The sequence below is a fragment of the Channa argus genome, chromosome 7, assembly GCF_033026475.1.
Source record: "Channa argus isolate prfri chromosome 7, Channa argus male v1.0, whole genome shotgun sequence".
NCBI lineage: Eukaryota > Metazoa > Chordata > Actinopteri > Anabantiformes > Channidae > Channa > Channa argus.
Window position 1 is genome coordinate 4,316,309 of NC_090203.1, and position 24,559 is coordinate 4,340,867.

Consider the following 24,559-nt stretch of genomic DNA (forward strand, 5'->3'; position numbering starts at 1 on the left):
GACACCAACGTGCTACCTTTCAATTCTTTCAAAATATGTTTTAGATTATTATTCGATTATTTTACATAATGATAAGATTGGTCTGTCTTCTATGAATTAACAAAAGTACTATCACATTACAAGTGCATTACAAATACTACTTAAAACAAGGTCAATATTTGCGTGATATCTGAGCATGGGAATAACATTAACTCATCTGGTTTTCGCATTAGTGGGCGAGAGAGTGGAAAAGTAAAATAGAACTGATCTCATTTGGGACCTTTGTGCACAGCATCCAAACAATCTCCATGCGTAACAGCCCACAACACCAACTGATTCAATGCTCTTAACTTAAGCAAGAAGGACACTTTAATGTTCTTATTGAAAAGTAGGTGCACTCATTCTAACAGTATGAGGGCAGTGGTCTCTATTTCGATAATTAGCTTATGTTTAGATGTCAGTTAATAGAATTAGTATCTGCGTCGCCTTGCATCCCGAACGTATGGTTCATCGTATGGTTCATCCATAGCAGGCACTGGTGTAGATGTGAAAATATGATGCCTGCTGGTTCAGGAGAGTCAGGACAATTAAGACTTTTCTGTCAGTCGTTACGCACTGAACTGGACCCGCGCACAAATGTTGGAGCGGCCCCAGACCCCCAGACTACACACACACACACACACACACACAGCCCATCAGCTCATCTGATGCTCCTCACTGTATCTCGTCTCGGTTTTAAGGGACCTGATTCTGCTGCGAAATGACTTCCAAGGAACCACAATTGACCGGATGACAAGTGGACTGCAGCTAAATGAGTTGGTAGGTAAAACCTGTTAATGGGTTTTTTGCGCGCCCGGTGCAGGTCTTTAATGCTTACTTGAATTCCACTTCCAATGACACTTTAATGTGTTGTCCAGCTCCGACAAGGAAAATAAGGCAGAACAGTCAACTTTAGCTATATTTACAGATGTTTACTGTGCAACACAATTTCATAACATGGCTGCTAATAATATTAGGACTGCTGAATCTTAAACGTGTTGAGACTAATTCATATGTTCACTGATTGTTTTCGGATTTACGCGCAGCTATAAAATTACATAATGTATAAATATGAAGTACATTAATATCATTACTGCACAGCTCCCTGTTTGGGTGTGGTTAGTAGGATGTATGATAGAACACAGGCTGTAAAACAGGTGAATATAAATGGTTTTTTGCTTTATGTGATCTATGCACTTTGTCTCACAGTAAGTTATGTCCTTGCTTCATTTGCTAGAATGGAAATGTTGCTGAGGGGAAACCTGAGGAGAGGAGTGGGGCTCTGCATTCTGCTGTTGCTTCTCACACATGAGGCCACAAGCCAGAGAAGAAAAACAGGACGCAGGAACAACTACAAGCTGCATGATGATGGAACAAACGGTAATTCTTTATATGAGCTATCCACATGCTACTGGGGAAAGGTAAGTTTGTGGATCTTGTGAGAGGCACAGACTCCAGGTAGGAGGACAATGTCCTATTGGAAAAGGACAGTATTGCCACACTGAGAAAGACAAATAACAATCAGGTCTGCTGATGGCCAGCTGTAGTCTACTGAGTCACCAAACTCCCTGCATCTTTAAATTTCTGAGGTTTCTGCCCTAATTAACGCAGATATTTGTTGAGTAAAATTTGGCTTCTGTCTGCTTCTGTCTAAAATGTCTGCACACTGCACATTCTGAGAATCCAAGGATGACATCTTATATTTCTTATTTTGCCCAACCAATAGTCCAAAACCCAAAGATAATCAATATATTCAACCTAACTAAAATTGTTGGGTGTTTTTCTGTTCATCAGAATATCGATGCACTTTTCAATTCAATGCAATAAAGTAAAGGAGTTGCGTGAAGTTGCATGTAAAACCCCTTTGTAAGTACAAAGTCGACAAATGTCTGGTTTTGCCATTTGCAAGTAGCCAAAACGACATTATTAATTACATTTGAATTAAGTCATTTGACAGATGCTGACTAACAAGTGAGGTACAAACCAAGTAAAAAAAATCCAAGTCAGGAAGAAAACATTAAAGCACAGTGTTAAAAGAAGAAATGTTTCCTGAGGCAAAAGTGCAGGATAGAACAGATAGGAAATGTTGTTTTGTTTTAGGATAAGTGCATAGAAATCTGTGGAATAGATCCATATTCAACAACTTGTGAGGCTACTGCAGTGAGGCTGCTGTTCACAGACCAGATCTGTGGGTCAGGGATTAGGAGGTGAGGGACGGCAAGTCTGGAAGACAAAGGGCAGAGACTATCCAGACAATGAGAGTGTGGTGGAGAAGCTGTCAGTGGTTGTGTTTGTGTTAAGGCTGGAGAAGACCATTGATCGGGGGTAGGTCTGCAGACACATTGAAAGGGAACCGATGAGGATTAAGAAAATTGAGGTTGCAGCAGATAGTAACAAGTGGGGTAGGAGTTTGCTAATATCTAAGGAGAGAGAGAGTGAGCTGAATGAAGAACTGATCCGATAAATGCAGAGCAGTGACTGAGATGTTGTCCATGGAGCAGAACGTGGTCACTAGAACACATACAGCACCTGGATCACCTTTAGAATTTAATGAAGAGGTAGGAGTGGTTTCCATGCTAAAAGATCTTTTCATCTGTCACTTCCGCCTTCTCTTACAAGGGCGGTTTCCTTCTTCCACAGGTCAGACATGTTCACTGGAGGTGGCCTTCATCCTGGACAGCTCTGAGAGTGCAACGATTCTTCTCTTTAACAAGCAAAGGGCCTTCGTCCTGAGATTCAGCACACAGCTCTCCATGCTGCAGGTAGCCGGCTGGACGCTGAGGGTGCGAATGGCTGCACTTCAGTACAGCAGCTCCGTGTCTATAGAGCACAGATTTTCAGCCTGGAAAGACTTGGATTCATTCCAAGGTCAAGTCAGCACCATGAACTACATCGGTCACGGCACTTACACCACCTACGCCATCACCAATGCCTCACAGCTGCTGGTTCAGGAGACGCCGGCAGACAGCGTCAGGGTTGCGGTGCTGATGACCGACGGGGTCGACCACCCTCGCAATCCTGATGTGACTGCAGCTGCGGCAGAGGCAAAAGGTCACGGCATAACATTTTTCGCTGTGGGGCTATCGGACGTTGCCCAGCAGAGTCAGAATAGCGCCAAGCTCCGGGCCATCGCCAGCACACCTGCTCAGAGGTTTGTCCAAAGCCTTCTTGACACCCAGCTAGAGGAGAAGCTGCTGAAAGAGATGGTGAGTCCCATTTCATGTTAGGGGACCTCGTGTAATATGAAATATTTTAAGTTCTATGAATTCAAGTTCATTGAAACAACTCATTGTGTCACTGGTGTTTGTACCTGCTTGACGCTGTGTTGCCATTGTCGACCTATAAGCGACCTCATCTAAACTGCTACAGTATGCATGTCACAGCACACAGTAGATACAAGGTCTTGGGTTCAGCCCTGGTTCTGGTTTCCACTGGAAGCCTTTGTTCCTCACAAAACCACTATCATCAAAACTGTTTGTCTTTAAACACTGTGGCTTTTGAATTCATCCACACTCTACTGTAGTTTGGAAAGATCAAAAACAGAGCAGGAACCGTTACAAAATTAAGCACTAATTGTCCTAAATTAAAAATTGTGTTTTACTTTGTGTCTCTGATTGGACTTACTGTACCGGCATTTCTATTAGCAGAATGATCCTAGGGGTCACAGAGTTTGTCTCAGCTCACAGTGAAACACATCAAGCCAGATTTTACAATGTCCTCAGGAAGTTAGATTGTTGTCTGCGTGGAGCAGAGCCACGTGATGTGAATAAACCTGAATTTTACTTACCTTGTACAAGGATTAAAAAATCATAAAAACATAACTGCGGCTGTTTAAAATGACTGCCTTTAGAAAATGGTATATGTAATTTAGATTAAATCAAAAAGGTGAAAAATTATTTTAAATCTAGTCAAAACAGTCTGCGAAGCGCATCAATATATGAATCGCTAATCATTGACCTAAAGAGTTCAATTGGTTTAATTCCCAGTTTCTCTTGGTCACATATTCACGTGTACGACTCACGGGTAAGACACTGATCCTGCCGTGTACTTATTAATGCCTTTAGAAAAAAAATCGTCTGCCAAATGACTGAATTTAATGATTGACTGAAGAGGCCTAACGAGGGACCCAAGAGTTCCAGAGTGTCCGAGCCAAAGCCTCTTTATACAGTGAGTGGTTACGTTTCCTGGTGAAAAGACCAAAACAGACACAAGCAGACCGACCTGTCTGTGCCCATTTTCTCTTAATCATCCATTTTCTGGTCGACAGGCAAATACACTGGTGATTCTCTGCTATGTGCCACTGATGCCCAACAGTCAGTCTACAGCTTTGTGTTTGCAACCAGTTACCTCCATTACAGCATAATAATCTATGGCACAACCAGCAGCCTGTCACAGTGACAACAGTCTGCAGCTGTTCTTCCAGACGTGGACCCCCCCCCCACCCCCAACAAGCCTTTTTTCCTCGTACTGTTACACTTTGCTAACCTCAGTTAGAGTTGTGTGTGCATCGGGGGGCTTTCTCAGCTACTTTGCAATTTTCCACTTTCTCAGAAATGTCAAATATCCACAGTCGGTCAGGGCCCGTCTGAGAGACGAGCGTGGCTTGTTCTACATTCCAGACATGGATGATGTTATTCACTCACATCTCAGTCCCTCAAGGATTTCACAGACCTTTTTTCTTTTTTTTTTTTTTGTAGTGGCCTAAAATGCTGATTTCACGAAAGCTTTTTAAAAATAAATTGTGATGCATGTTATGTTTTTATGAGGTTTAAAGTTGCAATGTCGCGCAAAGATGTTAATTCTATTTCTAGCTTAGCAAAGAATGAAATATTCAGGTACCGTCATTTAAATTAAAACTTTATCTCTCTTATCAGTGAATGACATTTTGTTGAACCTGTCACTAACCTGCCTTTGACATGTTTTATATGCTTTGCTTCCAGGCTGCAGTAGCACTTGAAGAGGTAAGTCATTATTCATCTTATCTGTGCTTTGATGATGAAGTGCAAAATGACTGCACTGACTGTTTATGACTTTTGTGTCTGTTAGTGTCCACAGGCACAAGTTTGCTTGTGTGAAAGAGGAGAGAGGGGTCCTCCAGGGAGTCCCGTGAGTTTTCCAGAAATACACAGAGGAATACCAAAGAACATATAAACATATGCAGAATATTTCAGTTTCATAGCACCGAACTAAGGCGTAATATTGAGTCATTGCCATTCCAGGGTAAAAAGGGAGAACCGGGCTTCCGAGGGCCACCTGGTGCTAAAGGAGCGAGGGTAAGTTGTAACACGCATACAGACTTTTTAAGCATCTGATTTTCTGCAGCTCATTGCAAACTGGTCTCTTTTCACCAGGGGGAGTCGGGCTTGAAAGGTAAACCTGGAAGTGATGGCCTGGAGGTAAACACTTTGCCCTCTGTGTTTTGTACTGTGAACTACACGATTAAGGACCATTAACGTCCTTTTTGTTCCTTTAGATTCAGATTGTTCATTTCTTTTCCTACAGGGTCAGCCAGGGTATAAGGGCAACAAGGTGGGTCTCTGTTGTACAATTGGGAACAAGCCTAACTGTTTTTTGAGTATGTTGGCATGTAATGTACATAGAAGCAAACCCGATGGTCTGATCCATGTGTTGTCCTGTAGGGAGAGAGAGGAGACTGCGGTGCTCCAGGGGAAAAGGGTGACATTGTATGACCATTACATTTTAAGATGCTACAATAGACACCGCTGACTTTGTCCTGGTGATGAATGAATACATTTTGTCATTTGCAGGGACCCGAGGGACCTGTGGGTCCACGAGGACCAAAAGGGGAACAGGTAGAGTGGCCGACCATGTGTCCTTTTTGTTTAACGGAGCAGTTAAGCAAGTATGAATCCTGTTGTGATCATGTTAATCCACACAAAGAGATGTTTTTCAGGCTCATAATTCATTTAAAGTGGTTTTTACAGGTCACCTGCTTCTCTCTCCTGTTCTAGCTTGCTACTGCTTCAATTAGTAAAAGAGACAGAAACTAAATAAGAAAGAAATACTTTAGGAAAATACTTATAAAGTATATGTATGGCCACATTAGCAGCCTGCCTCTGCACAACAATGTTGCTTTGTTGGTTCATTACTTTTGCCTGGGCGTTTGGATGAATTTTGCAGAAATTCCCAATAATTACTGCTCACCCGCCACCATCTTTTCAAAGTTTTGACTTATCCTGTGCAGTATTTTAACATCTACTAGATGCACTAACACTAAAAACGTTGTACACACCGTTATGGTTCCTAAATAAATCCTAAAAACATTGGTCATGGTGGTGCTTTTACTTTAGCACTACCATGATGCTCACATTTGTGGTTTTGAAGGAAACGAACCATGAACCTGTAACTTTTTATTTAACACCATTAGACAATTTTTTTTATGTGCAATAAGTTTTTGTTTACAAATACCTGCAGAACTAATGTCATTCCGATTAAGTTTGGCTGTATTTGTGTAATGCTTACAACATGTTGGCGCAATAATATGTAAAACCAACTTTCATAAATTACTATTTGAATGTTTTCTTCTTCTTTTCCTTTGGGCTGTTCCCTTTCAGGGGTCACCACAGTGAATCATGTTCTCCATCTAACCCTGTCCTCTGCATCCTCTTCTCTCACACCAACTAACTTCATGTCCTCCCTCACTACATCCATAAATCTCCTCTTTGGTCTTCCTCTAAACCTCCTGCCTGGCAGCTCCAACCTCAGCATCCTTCTACAGATATATTCACAGTCTCTCCTCTGAACATGTCCAAACCACCTCAATAAGCCAAAGAGGCTGTCTGTAAGCCATACAACATCACTCACCACCGTCTTGAACACCTTTCCTTTCATTCTCGCTGATACTCTTTTATCACACAACACACCTGACACTTTTCTCCACCCGTTCCAACCTGCCTGCACTCGCCTCTTCACCTCTTTTCCACACTCACCGTTGCTCTGAACCGTTGACCCTAAGTACCTAAAGTCCTGCACCTTCTTCACCTCTGCTCCCTGTAACCTCACCGTTCCACCTGGGTCCCTCTCATTCACACACACGTATTCTGTCTTACTGCAACTAACCTTCATTCCTCTGTTTTCCAGAGCAGACCTCCACCTCTCTAGATTTTCCTCCACCTGCTCCCTGCTCTCACTACATATCACAATGTCATCTGCAAACATCATAGTCCATGGAGATTCCTGTCTAACCTCATCTGTCAGTCTGTCCATCACCAGAGCAAACAAGAAGGGGCTCAAAGCTGATCCTTGATGCAGACCCACCTCCACCTTGAACTCCTCTGTCACACCTACAGAACCTCACCACGGTCTTACAGCTCTCATACATGTCCTGCACCACTCTAACATACTTCTCTGCCACTCTAGACGTCCTCATACAAAACCACAGCTCCTCTCTCGGCACCCTGTCATACACTTTCTCTAAATCTACGAAGACACAATGCAACTCCCTCTGACCTTCTCTGTACTTCTCCATCAGCATCCTCAAAGCAAATACTCCATCTGTTGTTCTCTTTCTAGGCATGAAACCATATTGCTGCTCACAAATGCTCACCTCTGCCCTTAGCAGAGCTTCCACTACTCTTTCCCACAACTTCATTGTGTGGCTCCTCTGTAGTTGCCACAGCTCTGCTCATCTCCCTTGTTCTTAAAAATGGGCACCAGTACACTTCTCCTCCAGTCCTCAGCATCCTCTCACTCTCCAAGATCTTGTTAAACAAACTAGTCAGAAACTCTACTGCCACCTCTTCTAGACACTTCCATACCTCCACAGGTTTGTCATCAGGACCAACGGCCTTTCCGCTCTTCATCCTCTACAACGTCCTCCTCACTTCACTCTTACTAATCTTTGCTACTTCCTGCTCCACTCACCTCTTCTACTTTGTGTTCTCCTCATTCATTAACACTATTTAAATCTTTTAATCATTTGATTTATGAGGTCGGTTTACCTTATCATTCTGGTCTAACCCAGCTTTTGAAATCAAAAGCATTTCCTGTATTTTTTAATAAAGAAATGTAATACCTGTCACTTCCTCCATCTTCATGTGTCTGGTCATAACAATCAATCTCATACAAAAGGCACCACAATATGTCCGACCTCAGACAGTCGGTTCCCTCTTTAATATGAAAAATGAAAGGGGAATTTGTCTCTTTTTCAGCCCTGCACTAATGGAATGTGAATATTGGATTATGGGTAATCCTGATATTAATGTGGCTATCCAAAGCAGCAAATCCCGACTTGCAGGATATTATTCTTTTGCAGGAACAGACTTTGTGTAATGGGATTAGTGAGGGGACCAGGCCTCCCAGCACCACTCTTCCTCCTCCATGCTACTGGCACAGTGTCAGTCTAACCTTGTTATTTTTTGTTAGTTTGGCCTGAGAATTGAAGGACATGAAAGCTGTGAGTGTTAATCCTGTTGTATTTTTCACTCAGTAGAAGCGGGTTGGGTTTGACCTGCAGGTCATTCATACAAGAAGATTCATAATACATGATTGTTCAGTGCTGCTGGATCCTTTAAGAGAGTCAGTTTAAATGGTTGAGGGAATCAGTAGATGTGGTGCTTTATAAATGTGATTAAAGGTAATTTAACTGCTGCATTTAAAGGATCATTTTTGTGATTTTGTAAATAATTGTATTGTCCACAATAGCCATAGAATCGCTAAAAACAACACTGAATCTTATCTGTTTAACATCTAATTAGTTGTCAGCCTGCAGCCTGGACAGCCCATCCTCATCACTGAGCCATCAAAAAACAACGCCCTCTTCCTGGCTCTTAGGGTAACACACATTTGTGTTGGTGATCAACCCTCTGAGCTTTCATGTTATTCAATGAAACCCAGACGCTTCAATATTTGACACCTAAAGCAATGGTGTAGAATATAAAGTCAAAAAGCCTCATGGGGAGGTGGACGGGGTGGTGGACTGTATGGTACAATAACACACGGGACTTTTCCACAGGAGACCAGGGTTCGACTTTAGTGCGAGAGGTTTTGTGCTGTGCTGATCATAACATATGGTGGCGCATGCCGTCACTATTTTATATAATTTATCTTGTAATTTGACCTTACTCCGAAGTTCTAGTGCCTGACCCTAACCGTGTTTGTTTCTTAACATAACTTACCCTAACACAGTATTTCCGTGTATATAAATTCATTCCCGTGGCGTCAATTAGTGGCACTATTCTGACGCCAAAGGGTCCCTGTGATGACGGCAAAGGACGTAATTTAACGCCTTAGGAAGCGTCCTTATCTGACACTGTGGGATGAGAACGTGTTCCCCTAGATTAGCTTGTTTGCTTGTGCCACAGATCCTCGGGACAGACCCACTACTTCACTGGGTGAAGTTATTTATCTGTGAAGTTGTGTGGTCCCTGCATACTGTAGATCAGCATTACCGTGTTCTGCAGTCCGTCAACTGAATGTGCAGGTCTCCAGTGGAATTACGCCAACTCATATCAGTTTGGACAATATTTAAAGTTTTTTATTAATGACACACTGGAGGGTGCTGTCTGCTGACTGTTTTTAACAGCTAATCCAGGCTGGAGGCTGACAACTGACCAAATGTGAAAAGAGAAAATTCCTTGTTGCTTTTTGTGTCTGTATCGTGAATGTGAACCGATTAAATATGATGACGAACTTCAGTTAAAATGATCCTTTAACTTCTGTAACAAGTCACACACTTCTTTTGCAGGGTTCAATAGGACCACCAGGAGACATGGGTCCCGAGGGCCCGTCAGGACCAAAGGTAAGTATCCCAACAGGAACTGAAGTTCTCTTCTGCCATTTGTTCTCTGCTTGTTCGCAGCAGCAGCACTGTGAATGTCTGGCTCGGCCATTATTTGGAAAATGTCACCATACTGTTTAGACTGGCACGCAATGCCAAACAAAAGGATATTTAGGATATAACAAGACATTTCTGTTTGATTAAGAAGTGGCACGTGCTCACTTATATTTCCTTTAATAAGTAGCTAACTAGCTTATGCAGCTAGTTAACACACGTACACTTTAAAACTGATACCCTGGTTACAAGCAAACGTCAGAAGTCAGTTAACAGAGCGAGCAAAAAAAAAAAAAGCAAAGCATGCAAACATCTCTAAAGCTTGGGAACATTTTCTTATTCTTGTCTTGAATTTCCACTTAGTTTTTTTTTTGGAATGTAACTCCCATAAAGGCTCCACATGAGTCACCAGACTCTTTAAACAGCCCAAACGTTTTGTAAATCACTTTTTTCCACACATGTCCTTAAGATGAAGCTACCTTAAATATGTGTGTTTTCCCACTGTGTATCTGTTTGCGTCATGTACGAGTGGTCCCTGCAAGAGGATCCTTGAATCTTGTTTGTTTGATTTATGCACGAACAGAAATTTAAATGGCAATTTGTTGCTTCGAAGTCAATCGATCATTATAAAAGGTTTTTGTGATCATTTAGAAGTTTGGAATTTTCCCACAGGATATCAATAGAGTTTGTGACCCATCATCATTGTTATGTGGATCTCTCCAGACACTTTCCGTCTCAACATGTGTTGCAACATGGCACTTTGGCATCGCATAGAAACGACCTTTAAAATGTGTGCCCGAGCCTAATAAGATGCTGATGCCTCCATAACCATAGCAAAGTCTCAGCTGCAGCTTTTGAACAAGAAGTTCTTTATCCAAATGCAATATAATGTTCTTTATGTCACTTTCAAGAAAAACTGGAAGAGAAAGTTTTACAGCACTGTTCTTTATTTCTGAAATGCCTTAAAGGTTGCAACAAGAATAGAGACCATTTAGCTTGACTGATTAAAAGCAGTATAATGTGTATTTCATTCCATTTTTCCATCAGATATACACAAAATACTACTGAAGACATCATTGTTAAATTCAATTACCAACGTCAAATGACTTGGTTTTATTTAGGACTGATTTAATTAATGATTAAGAAAATACTTCCCACAACCAGGACAGTGAAATACTTATACATGGATAAGCATCATGGGCATTATCATTATTCCACTTTCAAATTCATCTTACAGACAATTTCATATCAATTAATGCTACAAGCTTCCACAAGCTGTTCACACACAACCTTTTAAATCTGCAGAAATATACCATATCTACCTCACACTACTGCTGTACATTTGGAGAAATTCAGTTTTACTGTGATTGTTCTTTGACCAGTTGGTTCCATTTTGAAGCTTTTGCACAAGATAGATAGATAGATAGATAAATAATTATATCGAACATGCAAATCAAAAGTTCTATTTGCCACAGGGAGACAGAGGGCCGAGTGGCGTTCCTGGACCAACAGGGGATATTGGTATTGGATTTCCAGGAGCCAAGGTGACCCTTTTATGTTAAATATACTACAAAACATCACCATCATCATATAATCTTGCTCAAAATTCTGTCCAGAATTGTGTTTAAATGTACTGTCAAGATGAGGGATGGTATTATTTCAATGAAACACCACTGCTAAGCCACAAGAATAGCCTAGGACAACTTTTACTTAAAGAGGGACAGAACATTTTATGTCAACTTTGGCAGCGATGCCAAAGTTGTTCCTTTATTAACTCAATTTTTCCTGATAGTAAAAACAAGGCTTGATTTATTACTACATTACTGTCATAAATTTTAAGTTGTTGACTGGTGGTGTGTGATGCTTTTAGGGTGAAAAAGGGATTCAGGGAAGACAAGGACCCACAGGTCCAGTTGGAATAGGAGTCCCAGGACCAACAGTGAGTATGGAGATTATTGTATTGTGAAGTTAGTTGTGTGAGAGAAGAGGATGCAGAGGACAGGGTCAGATGGAGGCACATGATTCGCAGCCCAAAGGAAAAGAAGAAGAAGATGTAAGAGTGCAGGTACTCAGCTAACATAGCATTTTACTTCAGGTAGAAATATCACATTCCTTAGATAAATCTTTAGCTAAGATCAGGTTGAATATTCATTCATAGCATGTGTAAATTGACAAATAAAATTGTACAGGTTTCCCTGCACACACAAAGATTTTATGCACAAATGGAGACGCGGTTTGTGTAAAATCCTTTAGTAGGAACGAAACCTTTTCGGACAGCAGTTCTCCATCCAGAAAAAAAATGCCTCATCGGTTCTCGATCATTTTCCTTTTATGTCCATCTGGTTTCTGTTGTGTGCACCCACACAGCCATGGCCAAGCTGTCCAACATAAGCATGTTCTGTACACTTGACCCAAATTCTGTTCCAGGACTCCCTGGGTGTGAACACCTACGTCCCATTCATAGAAAAACTGCCCACACACAAACAAAGCAGCAAAGAAGTGAAGACGTAGTTGAAGTTGTGCTGAACATTTTTACATTTTTCCCACTGTATCACATCCTGCACATGAAATTCATTTACCTTTTTAGTCTAAATGAATGGGACTCTTGTTCCTTATGCCATGATATGAAATGCCTGGATTCATGGACACAAACACTGCAGCTATTTAAAATTTTTTATATAACCCTGCTGCCATAGCAGCATCATATCTACAAATGTGTATATGTTTTTTTGAAAAATTGACTCCTTATTCCAGGGTCCCCCAGGTACGCCTGGCACTCAAGGAAACCCTGGACCTCCAGGAGAGGGGTTTCCAGGGCCAAAGGTGAGTAAAGCCCTGATGCGAACCAAATGCATGGAGAGTTGATGGAGCTACCCAGTGATGCCATAATAAGTGCACTGCAAACTGACTATAACGTTGTATTGTATCATATTGTCTCGTAGCGGATCGGATAGAACTGGATCTCAACCAAAACTGACTCTTACGTCATCTTCCTGTCTAAACGTTATAATTATCCCCTGCAACAGTTTCAAGACACTTTGTCCTTTATCTCATAGCGTTGTCCAATTGGAAATTATCCCATGAGGATTAAGTTAAACTATAAATTACATAGTAATGTGAATGAGAGGGACCCAGGTGGAACGGTGAGGTTACAGGGAGCAGAGGTGAAGAAGGTGCAGGACTTTAAGTATTTAGGGTCAACGGTTCAGAGCAACGGTGAGTGTGGAAAAGAGGTGAAGAGGCGAGTGCAGGCAGGTTGGAACGGGTGGAGAAAAGTGTCAGGTGTGTTGTGTGATAAAAGAGTATCAGCGAGAATGAAAGGAAAGGTGTTCAAGACGGTGGTGAGACCAGCAATGTTGTTCGGCTTAGAGACTGTTGCACTGAAGAAAAGACAGGAGGCAGAGCTGGAGGTTGCAGAGCTTAAGACGTTGAGGTTCTCTTTGGGAGTGACGAGGATGGACAGGATCAGGAATGAGTACATCAGAGGGACAGCTCATGTTAGATGTTTTGGAGATAAAGTCAGAGAGGCCAGATTGAGGTGGTTTGGACATGTTCAGAGGAGAAACTGTGAATATATCGGTAGAAGGATGCTGAGGTTGGAGCTGCCAGGCAGGAGGTCTAGAGGAAGACCAAAGAGGAGATTTATGGATGTAGTGAGGGAGGACATGAAGTTAGTTGGTGTGAGTGAAGAGGATGCAGAGGACAGAGTTAGATGGAGGCACATGATTCGCTGTGGCGACCCCTGAAAGGGAGCAGCCGAAAGGAAAAGAAGAAGAATGAGACACTGGTCCATGTACTACGTCTTTGCTTATTAGGTCATGGAGAAAAACATGACATTTTTGATCAGGTTTACTGCTTCTACAAAACATTTGTATCCCCACAAATGTACATTATGGCCAAAGTACTATGTGTGAGTACTCTGTGTGTGGAGCTTGTGTGAAAACAATTGAGAGAACAGTGGTTTCTCTATCAGAGTCACAGTCTTTGTTTTAGGGTGATCGGGGATACCAAGGTCTGAGGGGCAGTAATGGGCCTCCTGGTATTGGGGTCAAAGGTGAAAAGGTACGGTCTTCATATCATGTGATATTTTACACATTTTCATACATTTTGATTGATTGTCAGGGTGTTTCTAGTTTTATACCCCTTCTAAAGTGAAGACACGTTCAAACCTTGTCTCAGGGCAATCTTGGGCCACCCGGGATTCCCGGTCCAGTTGGTGCTCCTGGTTTAGGACTTCAAGGAGAAAAGGTATAAAATGGATTAACTGATGCCCGATTTTTAGTCCTGATTGTCGTTGTGTTACTTTCTTTTCTTACCAGCGTTTCCCCCCATGTTCACTGTGTTCACTTCTTCTTCAATCTTATTTCTTTCAGGGCAATCAAGGCCCAGTTGGACCTGCAGGGCCCAGAGGAGCTCCAGGTGTTGGAATATCAGGACCTAAGGTTAGATAGGAGGCACATGTCCACATGTTTTGACTTTATAAACAAATAGAATTTTTTTAACTGATACAAGCTTCACCATATAATTTGCTAAATTATTCTCCATTCTCAGCAGTCACACAAGCAGTTTCATTCCCAGACCACAGTATTGCCTACATTTAGCATCATATTTGCTGCATATTGCCTGTTCCTTGTGTCAAGCTCCATATTAGTAAAAACGCACACTGAATGTGTACCTGTTGGTGTGATTGTTCAGGGGAATCAGGGCCTCAAAGGTGAGATTGGACCGCAAGGTGAGAGAGGACTGGGAGAGCCAGGACCCAAAGTAAGTCATCTAAAGACTACTGCACTTCACATTTTACAGTACATTTCCTTTTAATGGTAAAGTGAAACCAGATTCATATTTTTCTAATTTTTATGAGAAATATAAAGTTAGCTTAGCTTAGCATTAAGACTTTTATGTGCCAGATATGAGTGTTTTTCTTTAAAATCAGTGTGAAAAATCTCGATCTGCTAATCATTGTCTGATTATCAGATCCTCGAGGGACTTTTTCTGTTACTCCACTGTTGCTTTTAGTCTGCCCCCCATTGTTGCTTTTGCACGTTATTTTCCTCTCTCAGGGTGAGCCAGGGGCTGAGGGGTTACAAGGTATACCAGGTGAACCAGGAGAGGATGGAGCCCCGGGACAAAAGGTAACATCATGATAAAAACCTGTTCTCTCCTGTTTTGGATTTTCAGTTTGCTGCTTCACTTAGTTATTCTGAAATGACGGCAGGGTGACATTGGGCTATCGGGTCCGAGGGGACCTGACGGGACTCCTGGTAAAGGTGCCCCTGGAGAGAAGGTAACAGATATTTTATGTATATGATTTCCATATAAATATCACAAATTCTCTTATATTTGAGTTTCCACACACAGTGATGTATGAAGTAATCTGAGGATGTTGTTTTTTCTGCAGGGGGACAAAGGAGACAGGGGGCCTCGAGGCCTACCAGGTGCAGTGGGTCCAGTGGGACCAGTGGGATCAAAGGTACATTTACCCACATGCATACTAAAAGTATATTATTTTAAATGATGTGCTATAAAAGTTTAGACGCTTCTCTAAGTCCTAAATATTGTGTTATCTGACACAAATGATCACATTTTACAAATCTGTCTGACCTACAAAACAGTAAGAGGTTGAAGCAAAGTCAAGTCAGTACATTAGGTCTGCAAGCAAACAAGAATCTTTGTCATAATCAGTTAATGTACCAATTAGTTCCGTAGTTAATCTACTGATATGTAGAATGTCAGCAAACAGTGTAAATTGCATAAAAAAGTCAAACGTGTGGTTTTGTCTGACCATTATCCAAAAATATTACAATAGCTATATTTGGCGAGGTGGAACTCCGGTACATTTTAAATTTGTGCTTAAGAATGAACAAATGGAATTTGAATAATTGATTTAATCTAAGGCTAAAGAAGCTGAAATCTTTTAGGACTTTTAGGAAATAATCCATAAAATCTGATTAATATTGATCTGATTATCTGATTATGTCTTGACAAAACAAGTTACTACTTACGTATACCTAACTGTAACTATTCCAAAAAATATAGAAGATCTTATTGCTTCAAATAAAAACATAGCTTAAACCTAGTAATAGTTCATTATGAGTTATTTTCATATTTACAGGGAGGACCAGGTATTATGGGTCCACCAGGTGCACCTGGACCAGTAGGGAGGGGAATGCCTGGGGCCAAGGTAAGGCCATGCGCTACACACTAAAGCTGTTGTTACTGTGAACAAGTAAAATTTGTTCATTTATGAACTCTGGTTTTGGTCAGGGAGAACCAGGTCCACAAGGTCCAGCTGGGGCTGTTGGAGAGCCGGGGATTGGGTTAACTGGAGCCAAGGTACGTTGAGCTCAGCTTCCCTCTTCCTAGATCCTCCTCAGAGACCTACAGACCAGTGGTGGGTGGTGTGTTTTGTTTTGTAGGGTGACAGAGGGTCACCTGGACCTGCTGGGACACCTGGACTGAAAGGTGAAGGCTTCCCTGGCCCCCCAGTGAGTAGATGTCAGCCACTTTTATCGCTTCACATTTACTTATCACCTTCCTACATTGTCTGATTTGTATCACCTGGTATCTTAGGGGGCTCCAGGGTCTCCTGGGTTGACAGGAGAGATTGGACCAGAAGGCGTTGGTTTACCTGGACCTAAGGTAAAAATTTCAGCAGGGAAAAAACGAGATCAGAACTTTTCTGGCAATTTCATTTGCAAAAGTGCTTTTTGGTTTGTTTGTTATTTTCCCCCATGTAGTGTAGCTGCCTTGATTTGTGTCTTTCTGTGTTTGTAGGTGAGATGTTACTAATTTGGCCTTTTTCAAATTAATATTGCATTAGTATGATGATCTGCTAATCAATTTTTATATACATTTTAGAACTAATAAATGGTTTTATTTCCAGGGAGATAGAGGCTTGCCTGGACCTACTGGACCTGCCGGGCCCCCAGGAATTGGTCTTGTTGGTTCTAAGGTAATCGGCCATGTTTAAAACAAACAATTTGTGTGTGATCTATATATATTGTTTACTCTAAATGTACTGCATTAATTAAGAATGACTTCACATTTTGGTTGGTATCTGTGTGCCTGAAGGGTTCAGTTGGGCAAATGGGGCCACCAGGTCCACAGGGGCTACCTGGAGAAGGAATTCAAGGACATAAGGTATCGCAATCATTTCCATACAGGTTAATGACAAACACGACCACAGAGAAGTGAAAATAAGCACAAAGAGGCACAAAAATGCTGCAAAGTAATTCAAATCAACCACGAAGGGGCCCATAACAATTCAAAATGACAAAAAAAAAGGCTTTTAAATGGTGACACAATGAGATGCACACAATGGCAACAAAGTTACACAAACCAACTCAAACACTTAATGAATGCAGCAAAACAAAATGATTCAAACTGACTACGAATATTCACAAAAAGACAACCAACCAAGAAACACAGTCTGTAACACAAAGAGACACATAAATATAGAGAGATACACAACACAAGTAATGCACTCATAAATCAGCAGGATGTAAACAAAGTCCAAAGTATTTTAAAGACACAAAGGTGTAGTATTCTGTACAGAAGTTGTTTCTGCTTCTTCTTGTCTCTTTATGTCTACTTTATTTGAACTGCGCTCAATGATTTCAGGGGGAACCTGGATTTCAGGGGATGCCAGGCCCCAGGGGTCCACCTGGACAAGGTCTGCAAGGAGACAAGGTAAGATTCTAATGTCAACAGTATATAGAAAATGATTAATAATAAAATTAAATATTATTTTAACTGAAAGCAACACTTGGAAAGTGTGCGTACTAATTGATTGCACCTCTACTTTGGGGTCGATGTCATAAACCTGTGTTATAAGAACAGCTGGTTCTGCCATGTTGCAGGGGGAGCGAGGGTTCAGAGGTGACAAAGGCACTAAGGGAGACAGAGGAGATCATGGAGAACCAGGAGCCACTGGACCTTTGGTACTGGAGTTTGTTGTCTGACACTTTATTAGTTTTGGTTCATTTGGCAACAGATTCTCTTAGTGACTTCAGAAAGTATGTGATTCGCTCGTAAATAAGGATTTCTTTCAAATTACAGGGTAGAATGGGACAGAAGGGAGAACCTGGGGTTACAGTAAGTACCACGTGTGCATCAATCACAACACTAAAATACTGCTGAATGGTTTGCTGATTAACTGACCTCGCAAATTATCTCCGTTTTATTAAGTGAATTAAACTGAGTTTGGACATTTGGTTGGACAAACATGTGAAAATGTTGACTTGACTTTTAGAGGTTTTGTTTAAAAAATGATTGAAACAATGATTGAGACATTTAAAAATCATAAAGTAACAAACCGCAGGCTTAAATAAATATGGAGATCAATTCAAGATCATTTTTGAAAGTGTTGCTGTGTTCTCCAGAGGGAAGAAATCATCAAAATTGTAAGATCCATCTGCAGTAAGTTAAACACATCTGAATCTTAGTTTTTTTCCTTTATATTGTTTTCGTGATTATTATAAACCATCTGTCTCTGCTCTGTGTCATCAGGTTGTGGAGTGACCTGCCGCCAAACTCCCCTAGAGCTCGTTTTTGTCATTGACAGCTCTGAGAGCGTTGGCCCTGAAAACTTCAACGTGATCAAAGAATTTGTAAACGCTCTGATCGACCGAGCCTCTGTGGGCCCCGACACCACGAGGGTCGGCGTGGTCCTCTACAGCCACATCAACATGGTGGTGGTCAGCCTGAGGCAGGGAGCCAGCCGGGACGATATCAAGTCGGCGGTGCGCTCCATGATCTACATTGGCGAAGGTACGTTCACGGGCAGCGCCATCCAGCAGGCCAACCAGGTGTTCAAGGCGGCACGGGCAGGTGTGAGGAAGGTGGCCATCATCATCACAGACGGGCAGGCTGACAAGAGGGACTCGGCCAGTCTGGAGAGCGCGGTGGCAGAAGCTCAAGAAAGTGGCATCGAGAGGATTGTGATCGGGGTGGTGAATGAGAGCGATCCTCTGTATAAGGAGTTCAAGAAGGAGCTTGACCTCATGTCCTCTGAGCCTGAAAGCGACCACCTGTACCTGATCGATGATTTCACGACGCTTCCAGGTGACACATTTCAGGATCATCTGCTGCGCGTTGAGAGTTTGGTTCATCCAAATTATAAAAAAACATTTCCTCAGTCACTATTCAGACATTGGGTATGTTTACTTCTGTATAAAGTGGATTATCAGATCATCCAGAACGACAAAATATTTCATGAAAACCTAATTAATTTTGGGTCCTAAAAAGGTGCTGAAAGTCCCTTTTCTCCTTTATCTTCTTGGTTTAAGTATTAGAATCCCACACGAATATTTTATGCTAATAAACTCACATAGGAAGTACATTCTAGTTTTTGTGCTCTTATGCCTGATTTCAAGTAGGCAACACAATAAAAAGGTGATGGGATTTAGTAACATTTGAATGTGAATCTAATGATACGTGGTGGGTTTTTTGGTCAATGTTACACGACGCGCACATAGTCCGGATAAAGCAGATTAGTGCATTTACACCAGAAGATTCCTAGTAGGCTACTTTCTTTCCCCCGGGACTAGAGTCCACGACAGGCAGCACGGTGGTGGAGTGGTTAGCACTGTTGCCTCTCCAGCTAGAAGGTTGCAGGTTGGCGTCCCTGGAGCCTTTCTGTGTGGAGTTTGCATGTTCTTCCTGTACTCACGTGGGTTTCCTCCCACAGTGCAAAGACTTGCATGTTACATTAATTGATGACTCACAATTACACGTAGTAGGATATTACCCGGTTTCAATCCCCCTGGGAACCCACACAGGATAAGCAGTTACAGATAATGATAGACAGAGTCCAGTCTCTTCCCTGTGGTCTCTCCAGGGCATTGTGATTTGCATTTCCCTAGCAGGAGCAAAGCTCCTAAAGGTTCACACAACTAGCCCCCCCACTCACTCAGTCTCTGACCCTTGCCAATGTAATCTACAGTATAGTGGAGATACTGCAGCCCCCCTGCTCAGCTGGATTTTGTAAGATGCTGGTTCGTATCTGACCAGTCAGCTACTTTCAGCACTGCAGGTTCTGATCCTTCAGAAAGTACTAACCCTGGAACAAAGACATTTGGGGGGTAGCACTACGGCCCAGAACTAAATTTAGACTCTGGGTCATCCGGTGGAGTCACAAAGCACCTGCTAAATGTCTAAATGTAAAATTTTCATAAACAGTTTGTAGTTCAGAAGGAAAGTTGCTTTAGCAGAGATGGGGCTTGGGGAGTCAATCTCCCCGGTTTGAATCCCCGGTCGGCTGGGAGTAGTGTAAAGCTTTTAGGGGCTTTAAGGCTTTGAGCTGCGTTCAGTCATCATGTAAAATACTGAAGGAGAAACACCTATTTCTCACCAACTCTGATTCATTTGCTAAACAAAAAATGAGGATGTGAAAGCTCAACTGAAACCCAAAACTTCCTAAACAGCTGCTGGACTCATTACTGATGTGTAAGACTCCAAAAAAAAAAACTATTGCAGCTTCAAAACACACAACTTGGTCATTAGTCTGATAAAAGTTCACATAACCACGACTTATGTATTCATCAAACGTGTTTGACTTAAAAAATTTCTGATTTTAAAGTTTAATCGTTTGAAATTTAAACTGTTAGTTACTGCACAGAAGCATAAGTGACTGTATTTACTGTTGATGCTTCTGTGTCTTTCAGCGCTGGAGAGAAAACTTCTGAGCCGAATCTGTGAAGATGGAGAACGACATTTGTTCAGCTACATACCAAACTCCAGACTCCCTCCGGGCATCCCCGATGTCTCAAGTAACGTCCAGGAACCCCCATACAGGACGGACACCGACACACCTACGTTCACAGGAGACGTCAGGAGACTTCACAAAGTGGTGAGGGGGGCAAATGGTTGATTTGGTCATTGGGTTTTATACCATTTTCACTGGAGTTTACTTCTCTGTTGACCTTTTAATGCTGGTTTTATCTGTTCTTCAAGCTGCAGTACAGTGTTGGTCTGTCCGTCCCCCAAACTATTTAAAAGCATTGCCAGTTAGGGGCACCTGGATCTCCCTGAAATACACACATCATTTAGTATGAAAGTGTTTGAAACTTACAGACCTCAGGTGAAAGTTTCACAAATGAACTCAAAAGGATTAACTCAAAGAGACATGAAACGACTGTAAAGAGACAGAAAATGACACATAATGACCAAAAAGACACATAATGACCACAAAAACATGATCAATGAAGATAAACATATGTACATTAATGACCAAAATGAGGCAGGCGATTATCAGACACGACATCTTTCAGTCTGGGGGTCCCATATAGGAGGGGGGCACTGGCGCTCAGTGTCTTATAATTCGTCCGTGTGTAAAGACACTGATGTTCCCCACAGAATGAATCCTACCGACTTTGGTGATTCTAACGCCATAGCACCAGCATGAGGTTTTCATTTTTGCATTTTATTAAAACACTGTATTAGAATAAATGACTGAACATTGTGTTAGCATGCAACCGTTAGCATTTACCTCGAAGCACTTTCGTGTCTCACTGCACCCTCACAGAGCTGGTAACCTTGCTAGACAACAACAAATGTTATCTAGGTTTTGGACAGTTTTGTCCTTCCTGTGGTCTGAGATGCTGCACCACAGCAACTAAGTCCCATTACTGACTTTGGTTTTACAGATACTTTCTGAAACAAAATAATACAATATTCAAAAACATGTTTACGTTTATCCTATAAAAAGGTATTTTAAACCAGGTAAAGTAGATTTAATGTACAGTAAAGTTGTTTTCCCTGAAACAACCAAAGTACTGAATTTTGTTATTTATTTCTTGAGTTTTACTTCTTGACACGTTTCTGGGCGGCGTTATCTTATGTTACCAGATAATTAAAGGCATTAAAACCTTCTCCCTGTGTTGCAGCCCGGCCCTCCAGGCTCTCACCAAGACAGAAAAACCATCAGTCCACAACATCAGCCCAAGATGGACGGCAGACTCTCCACGGAAACTCAGAGACTTCCTTTCTTCGACAGGGATCCATTCAGACCGGTGACTGAGTTCCTCTCTCAGTTTGAGTTGAAGAATCCCACAGACCATATGGTGCTGACCGGATCCATCCGCCCGGCTGGTCCCACTCGGAAGGCTCCATCTGAGGACATGAAGCTACTGCCGTCTCCACCAACTCCACCACTGCTCCCGTCTGAAGCCCACAAATCAGGTTCATGTTAAGAAAAGAGTCTTCTGCACACCCACTGTTGAATGAACACAAATGATTATACTTTTAATGAAATTCTTAAAGGTAAAAAGTTTGAACGTAAAACAAAAAACACCAATCAGACAAAAGGTACATCGTGAATTAGTTAGACATTTTAGAAAATACGTTAAATTTCTTTGTGTTAGATGAGAAAATAAATGCCACTCTGGTATTTGTGTGTTGTTGAAGCTGGAGACAGCTTAGAATAAAACCTGGGAGCAGGAAGGTAACAGAATTACACACATTTATACATTGGTTTATTCTCTTTTGTATTCAGAGCACCAAGAATTACTTTGGGACACAAGACGATTCCTGAAATCCTGAAATGAAGTTTATAGACTTTATGACATTAACACTCTTCTCCAACAACTGAAACCTCTGAATGATACGTAAATTACCACCGATTTATTTGTGAGCATGACACTTGTCTTCTGGTTTCCTGCAGAGCACTGCAGCAAAACCCTGGACCCAGGACCATGTCGGGACTATGTGGTAAAGTGGTACTACGATGGAACGGCTAATTCCTGTGCTCAGTTCTGGTTTGGGGGCTGTCTAGGAAACGGCAACCAGTTTGAGACTGAGAAGAGCTGCAGAGAAACGTGCGTCAAGGTCTAACATGCTCGTACCCGTGGCCATTTCTGGGTTTGCCATAAAGTTCACTTCATCTTCATGCCCTAATAATATTTCCTGTGCTGTAGCTATTTTGGGAAAAATACAGAGATAAACAGCAATTGGAATAAAAGCCCCACTAAAACCTAATTAGCCTAAGAGGGAGGTTTTTCTATTGGAGGATTTTTTTTGTATTGTATTAACAAGTGAATGCAGGAAATATATTTGTATTACTGACACGCTATTGTACAGCTATGTTAAAAACCAAATAAACTTCTGTAACCGCTACCCTTTCTATGCAAATCTCCACACTTTAGTATAATGCAGTGATGGTTTGATTATGTCTAAGTTTTTTTTTTAGTGTTTTTAGTGTTTTAAAAGCTCAAAACCAAAGCAAATAAACGGATAAATTTTAAGCCTTGTTGCAAGTTGCTGTGGACCAAATGACAAGAAAAGTTGCTATTGTTACTTGGTCTTAAACGTAGAAATGTAAAATGCTTTTGGACACTAAACTCCTGCTTAAAGCAGCTGCTGATGGTAAAAGCACGCAGAAAAAAAAAACAGTTCACAACACAGTCAGGCCCAGATTTGCTTTGAAAGCATATTTTCTGTTCCAGCAATGTCTTTGTCCAGACTGTCAGAGCAAAAACGAAGTGATAAAAAGCAGCAGGTGTTTGGTCCACACTCAACTGTACAACCAGCTTCAAAGAACAATCATCCACCTGCCTAAGCTTTAAAGAGACCTGGGTCATTTGTAAAGCAGCGGCCTAAAGATTACACTGTAGGTTGACAGGCAGACAGGTGAAAATACAATATAGTTTTTAATATTTAAATAAAAAACACAAACACTTTAAACCACATTTATAATCAATTAACACAAAACAATTTATGCTTATTTGTTACTGTATTTCCTCCAACCCTGCTGCTACTAGGATTATTCTTAGGCTGGTTGTTCACCTGCTCTTAAGCAGAATAGCTGCAAACAATAAATCTCCACACTAATGTAATTTAGCTTAATTTAACCTGCTTTCATGCAACCAAGTCGTGGCTAATTTAAAGAAGGATAACTGGAGATCCCAGCTTAATCCCTTCAATAGCCTTCTGACATAATGTCAAATCAATGACAGAATTATCCAGCTAACCCCCTTAGTCCATGTTAAAAGAAAAGGGCCCCGGATGAGTAAGAATTTTCAACAACAAAATCACCAGGAGCTAAAGGTGGAGCTGATTTTGAAGACTACAGCTGGTTAATCCACAATAATTAATTCATTACATCTTCCGTTGAGATTCTAGTATTGTAAATACAACTGTCAAATAAATCTAGTGGAGTAAAGGGGTCTGTACAACATTACACTGAGGTGTAGTGAAATAAAAACAATATAAAATTAAAACCCTCAAAATTGTACTTAATTAAATGCACTTTGTTACTTCCCACATATGAACTTCTACAGAGGAAACAGCTGGTGTGGTCTTATGTTTGCACCAGCAATTTAAGCCTGCTGATAATTTTCCACGACTGCAGTTGGCCCATCCAGTGACACATAAAAGAACAAAATAAGTCTTTAACGGCCAGGTCCCGTGGTGCTGACGTTGGAGTAAATCAACTCCCAGAAGAAGCACAATAGGCTGATTACTCACTCGGCCCAAAGTTTCGAGGATTACATGATTACATGTAATTAGTGCAAAGCTGCCCTCGGAACAATGCATCTTCATCTTGTGCCATAAACAGCGCATGGAGTGCCCATTTATCTGCGAGGCGTCTTCTTGTTGACTCCCGGGTGACATCTTGAGAAAAATGCAAATGGCCAGTCGAGCTGGAAGAGTCTGATACTTTGCATCTTCACATCCATCAGCACTGGTTACCCAGGTTACCTTCTCTATGTGCACGTCAGAGAAATGGGAGAAAGAATAACATAGACAATG

At 41.5% G+C, this 24,559-nt stretch overlaps 1 protein-coding gene across 2 annotated transcripts; it reads left to right on the forward strand.

The window, feature by feature from the left end:
• The first annotated feature begins 619 nt into the window (after positions 1 to 619).
• Positions 620 to 22,917, forward strand: col28a1b (collagen, type XXVIII, alpha 1b). Of its 2 annotated transcripts, none has more exons than XM_067511819.1 (35): positions 620 to 798; positions 1,256 to 1,398; positions 2,638 to 3,224; positions 4,959 to 4,979; positions 5,065 to 5,124; positions 5,238 to 5,291; positions 5,370 to 5,414; positions 5,521 to 5,547; positions 5,658 to 5,702; positions 5,787 to 5,831; positions 9,725 to 9,778; positions 11,287 to 11,355; positions 11,682 to 11,750; positions 12,566 to 12,634; positions 13,805 to 13,873; positions 13,991 to 14,059; positions 14,185 to 14,253; positions 14,507 to 14,575; positions 14,872 to 14,943; positions 15,027 to 15,095; positions 15,210 to 15,281; positions 15,924 to 15,992; positions 16,076 to 16,144; positions 16,228 to 16,296; positions 16,382 to 16,450; positions 16,695 to 16,763; positions 16,883 to 16,951; positions 17,432 to 17,500; positions 17,671 to 17,751; positions 17,870 to 17,905; positions 18,193 to 18,229; positions 18,320 to 18,874; positions 20,476 to 20,660; positions 21,697 to 21,991; positions 22,473 to 22,917. In XM_067511819.1, exons 2-35 carry the CDS (start codon positions 1,257 to 1,259, stop codon positions 22,640 to 22,642), a joined length of 3,618 nt encoding a protein of 1,205 aa, XP_067367920.1. In that variant the 5' UTR covers positions 620 to 798; position 1,256; the 3' UTR covers positions 22,643 to 22,917. The 2 variants fall into 2 exon arrangements, with proteins under 2 accessions (XP_067367920.1, XP_067367921.1); XM_067511820.1 differs by having other exon boundaries at positions 2,659 to 3,224.
• The last annotated feature ends 1,642 nt before the right edge of the window (positions 22,918 to 24,559 follow it).

Excerpts from the sequence above, each read along its gene's own strand:
- col28a1b (XM_067511819.1), top strand. The coding sequence starts at position 1,257 with ATGGAAATGTTGCTGAGGGGAAACCTGAGGAGAGGAGTGGGGCTCTGC. Across the intron at positions 16,451-16,694 it reads TTGGTTTACCTGGACCTAAG|GGAGATAGAGGCTTGCCTGG; the intron begins GTAAAAATTTCA and ends TTTTATTTCCAG. Across the intron at positions 17,501-17,670 it reads AAGGTCTGCAAGGAGACAAG|GGGGAGCGAGGGTTCAGAGG; the intron begins GTAAGATTCTAA and ends GCCATGTTGCAG.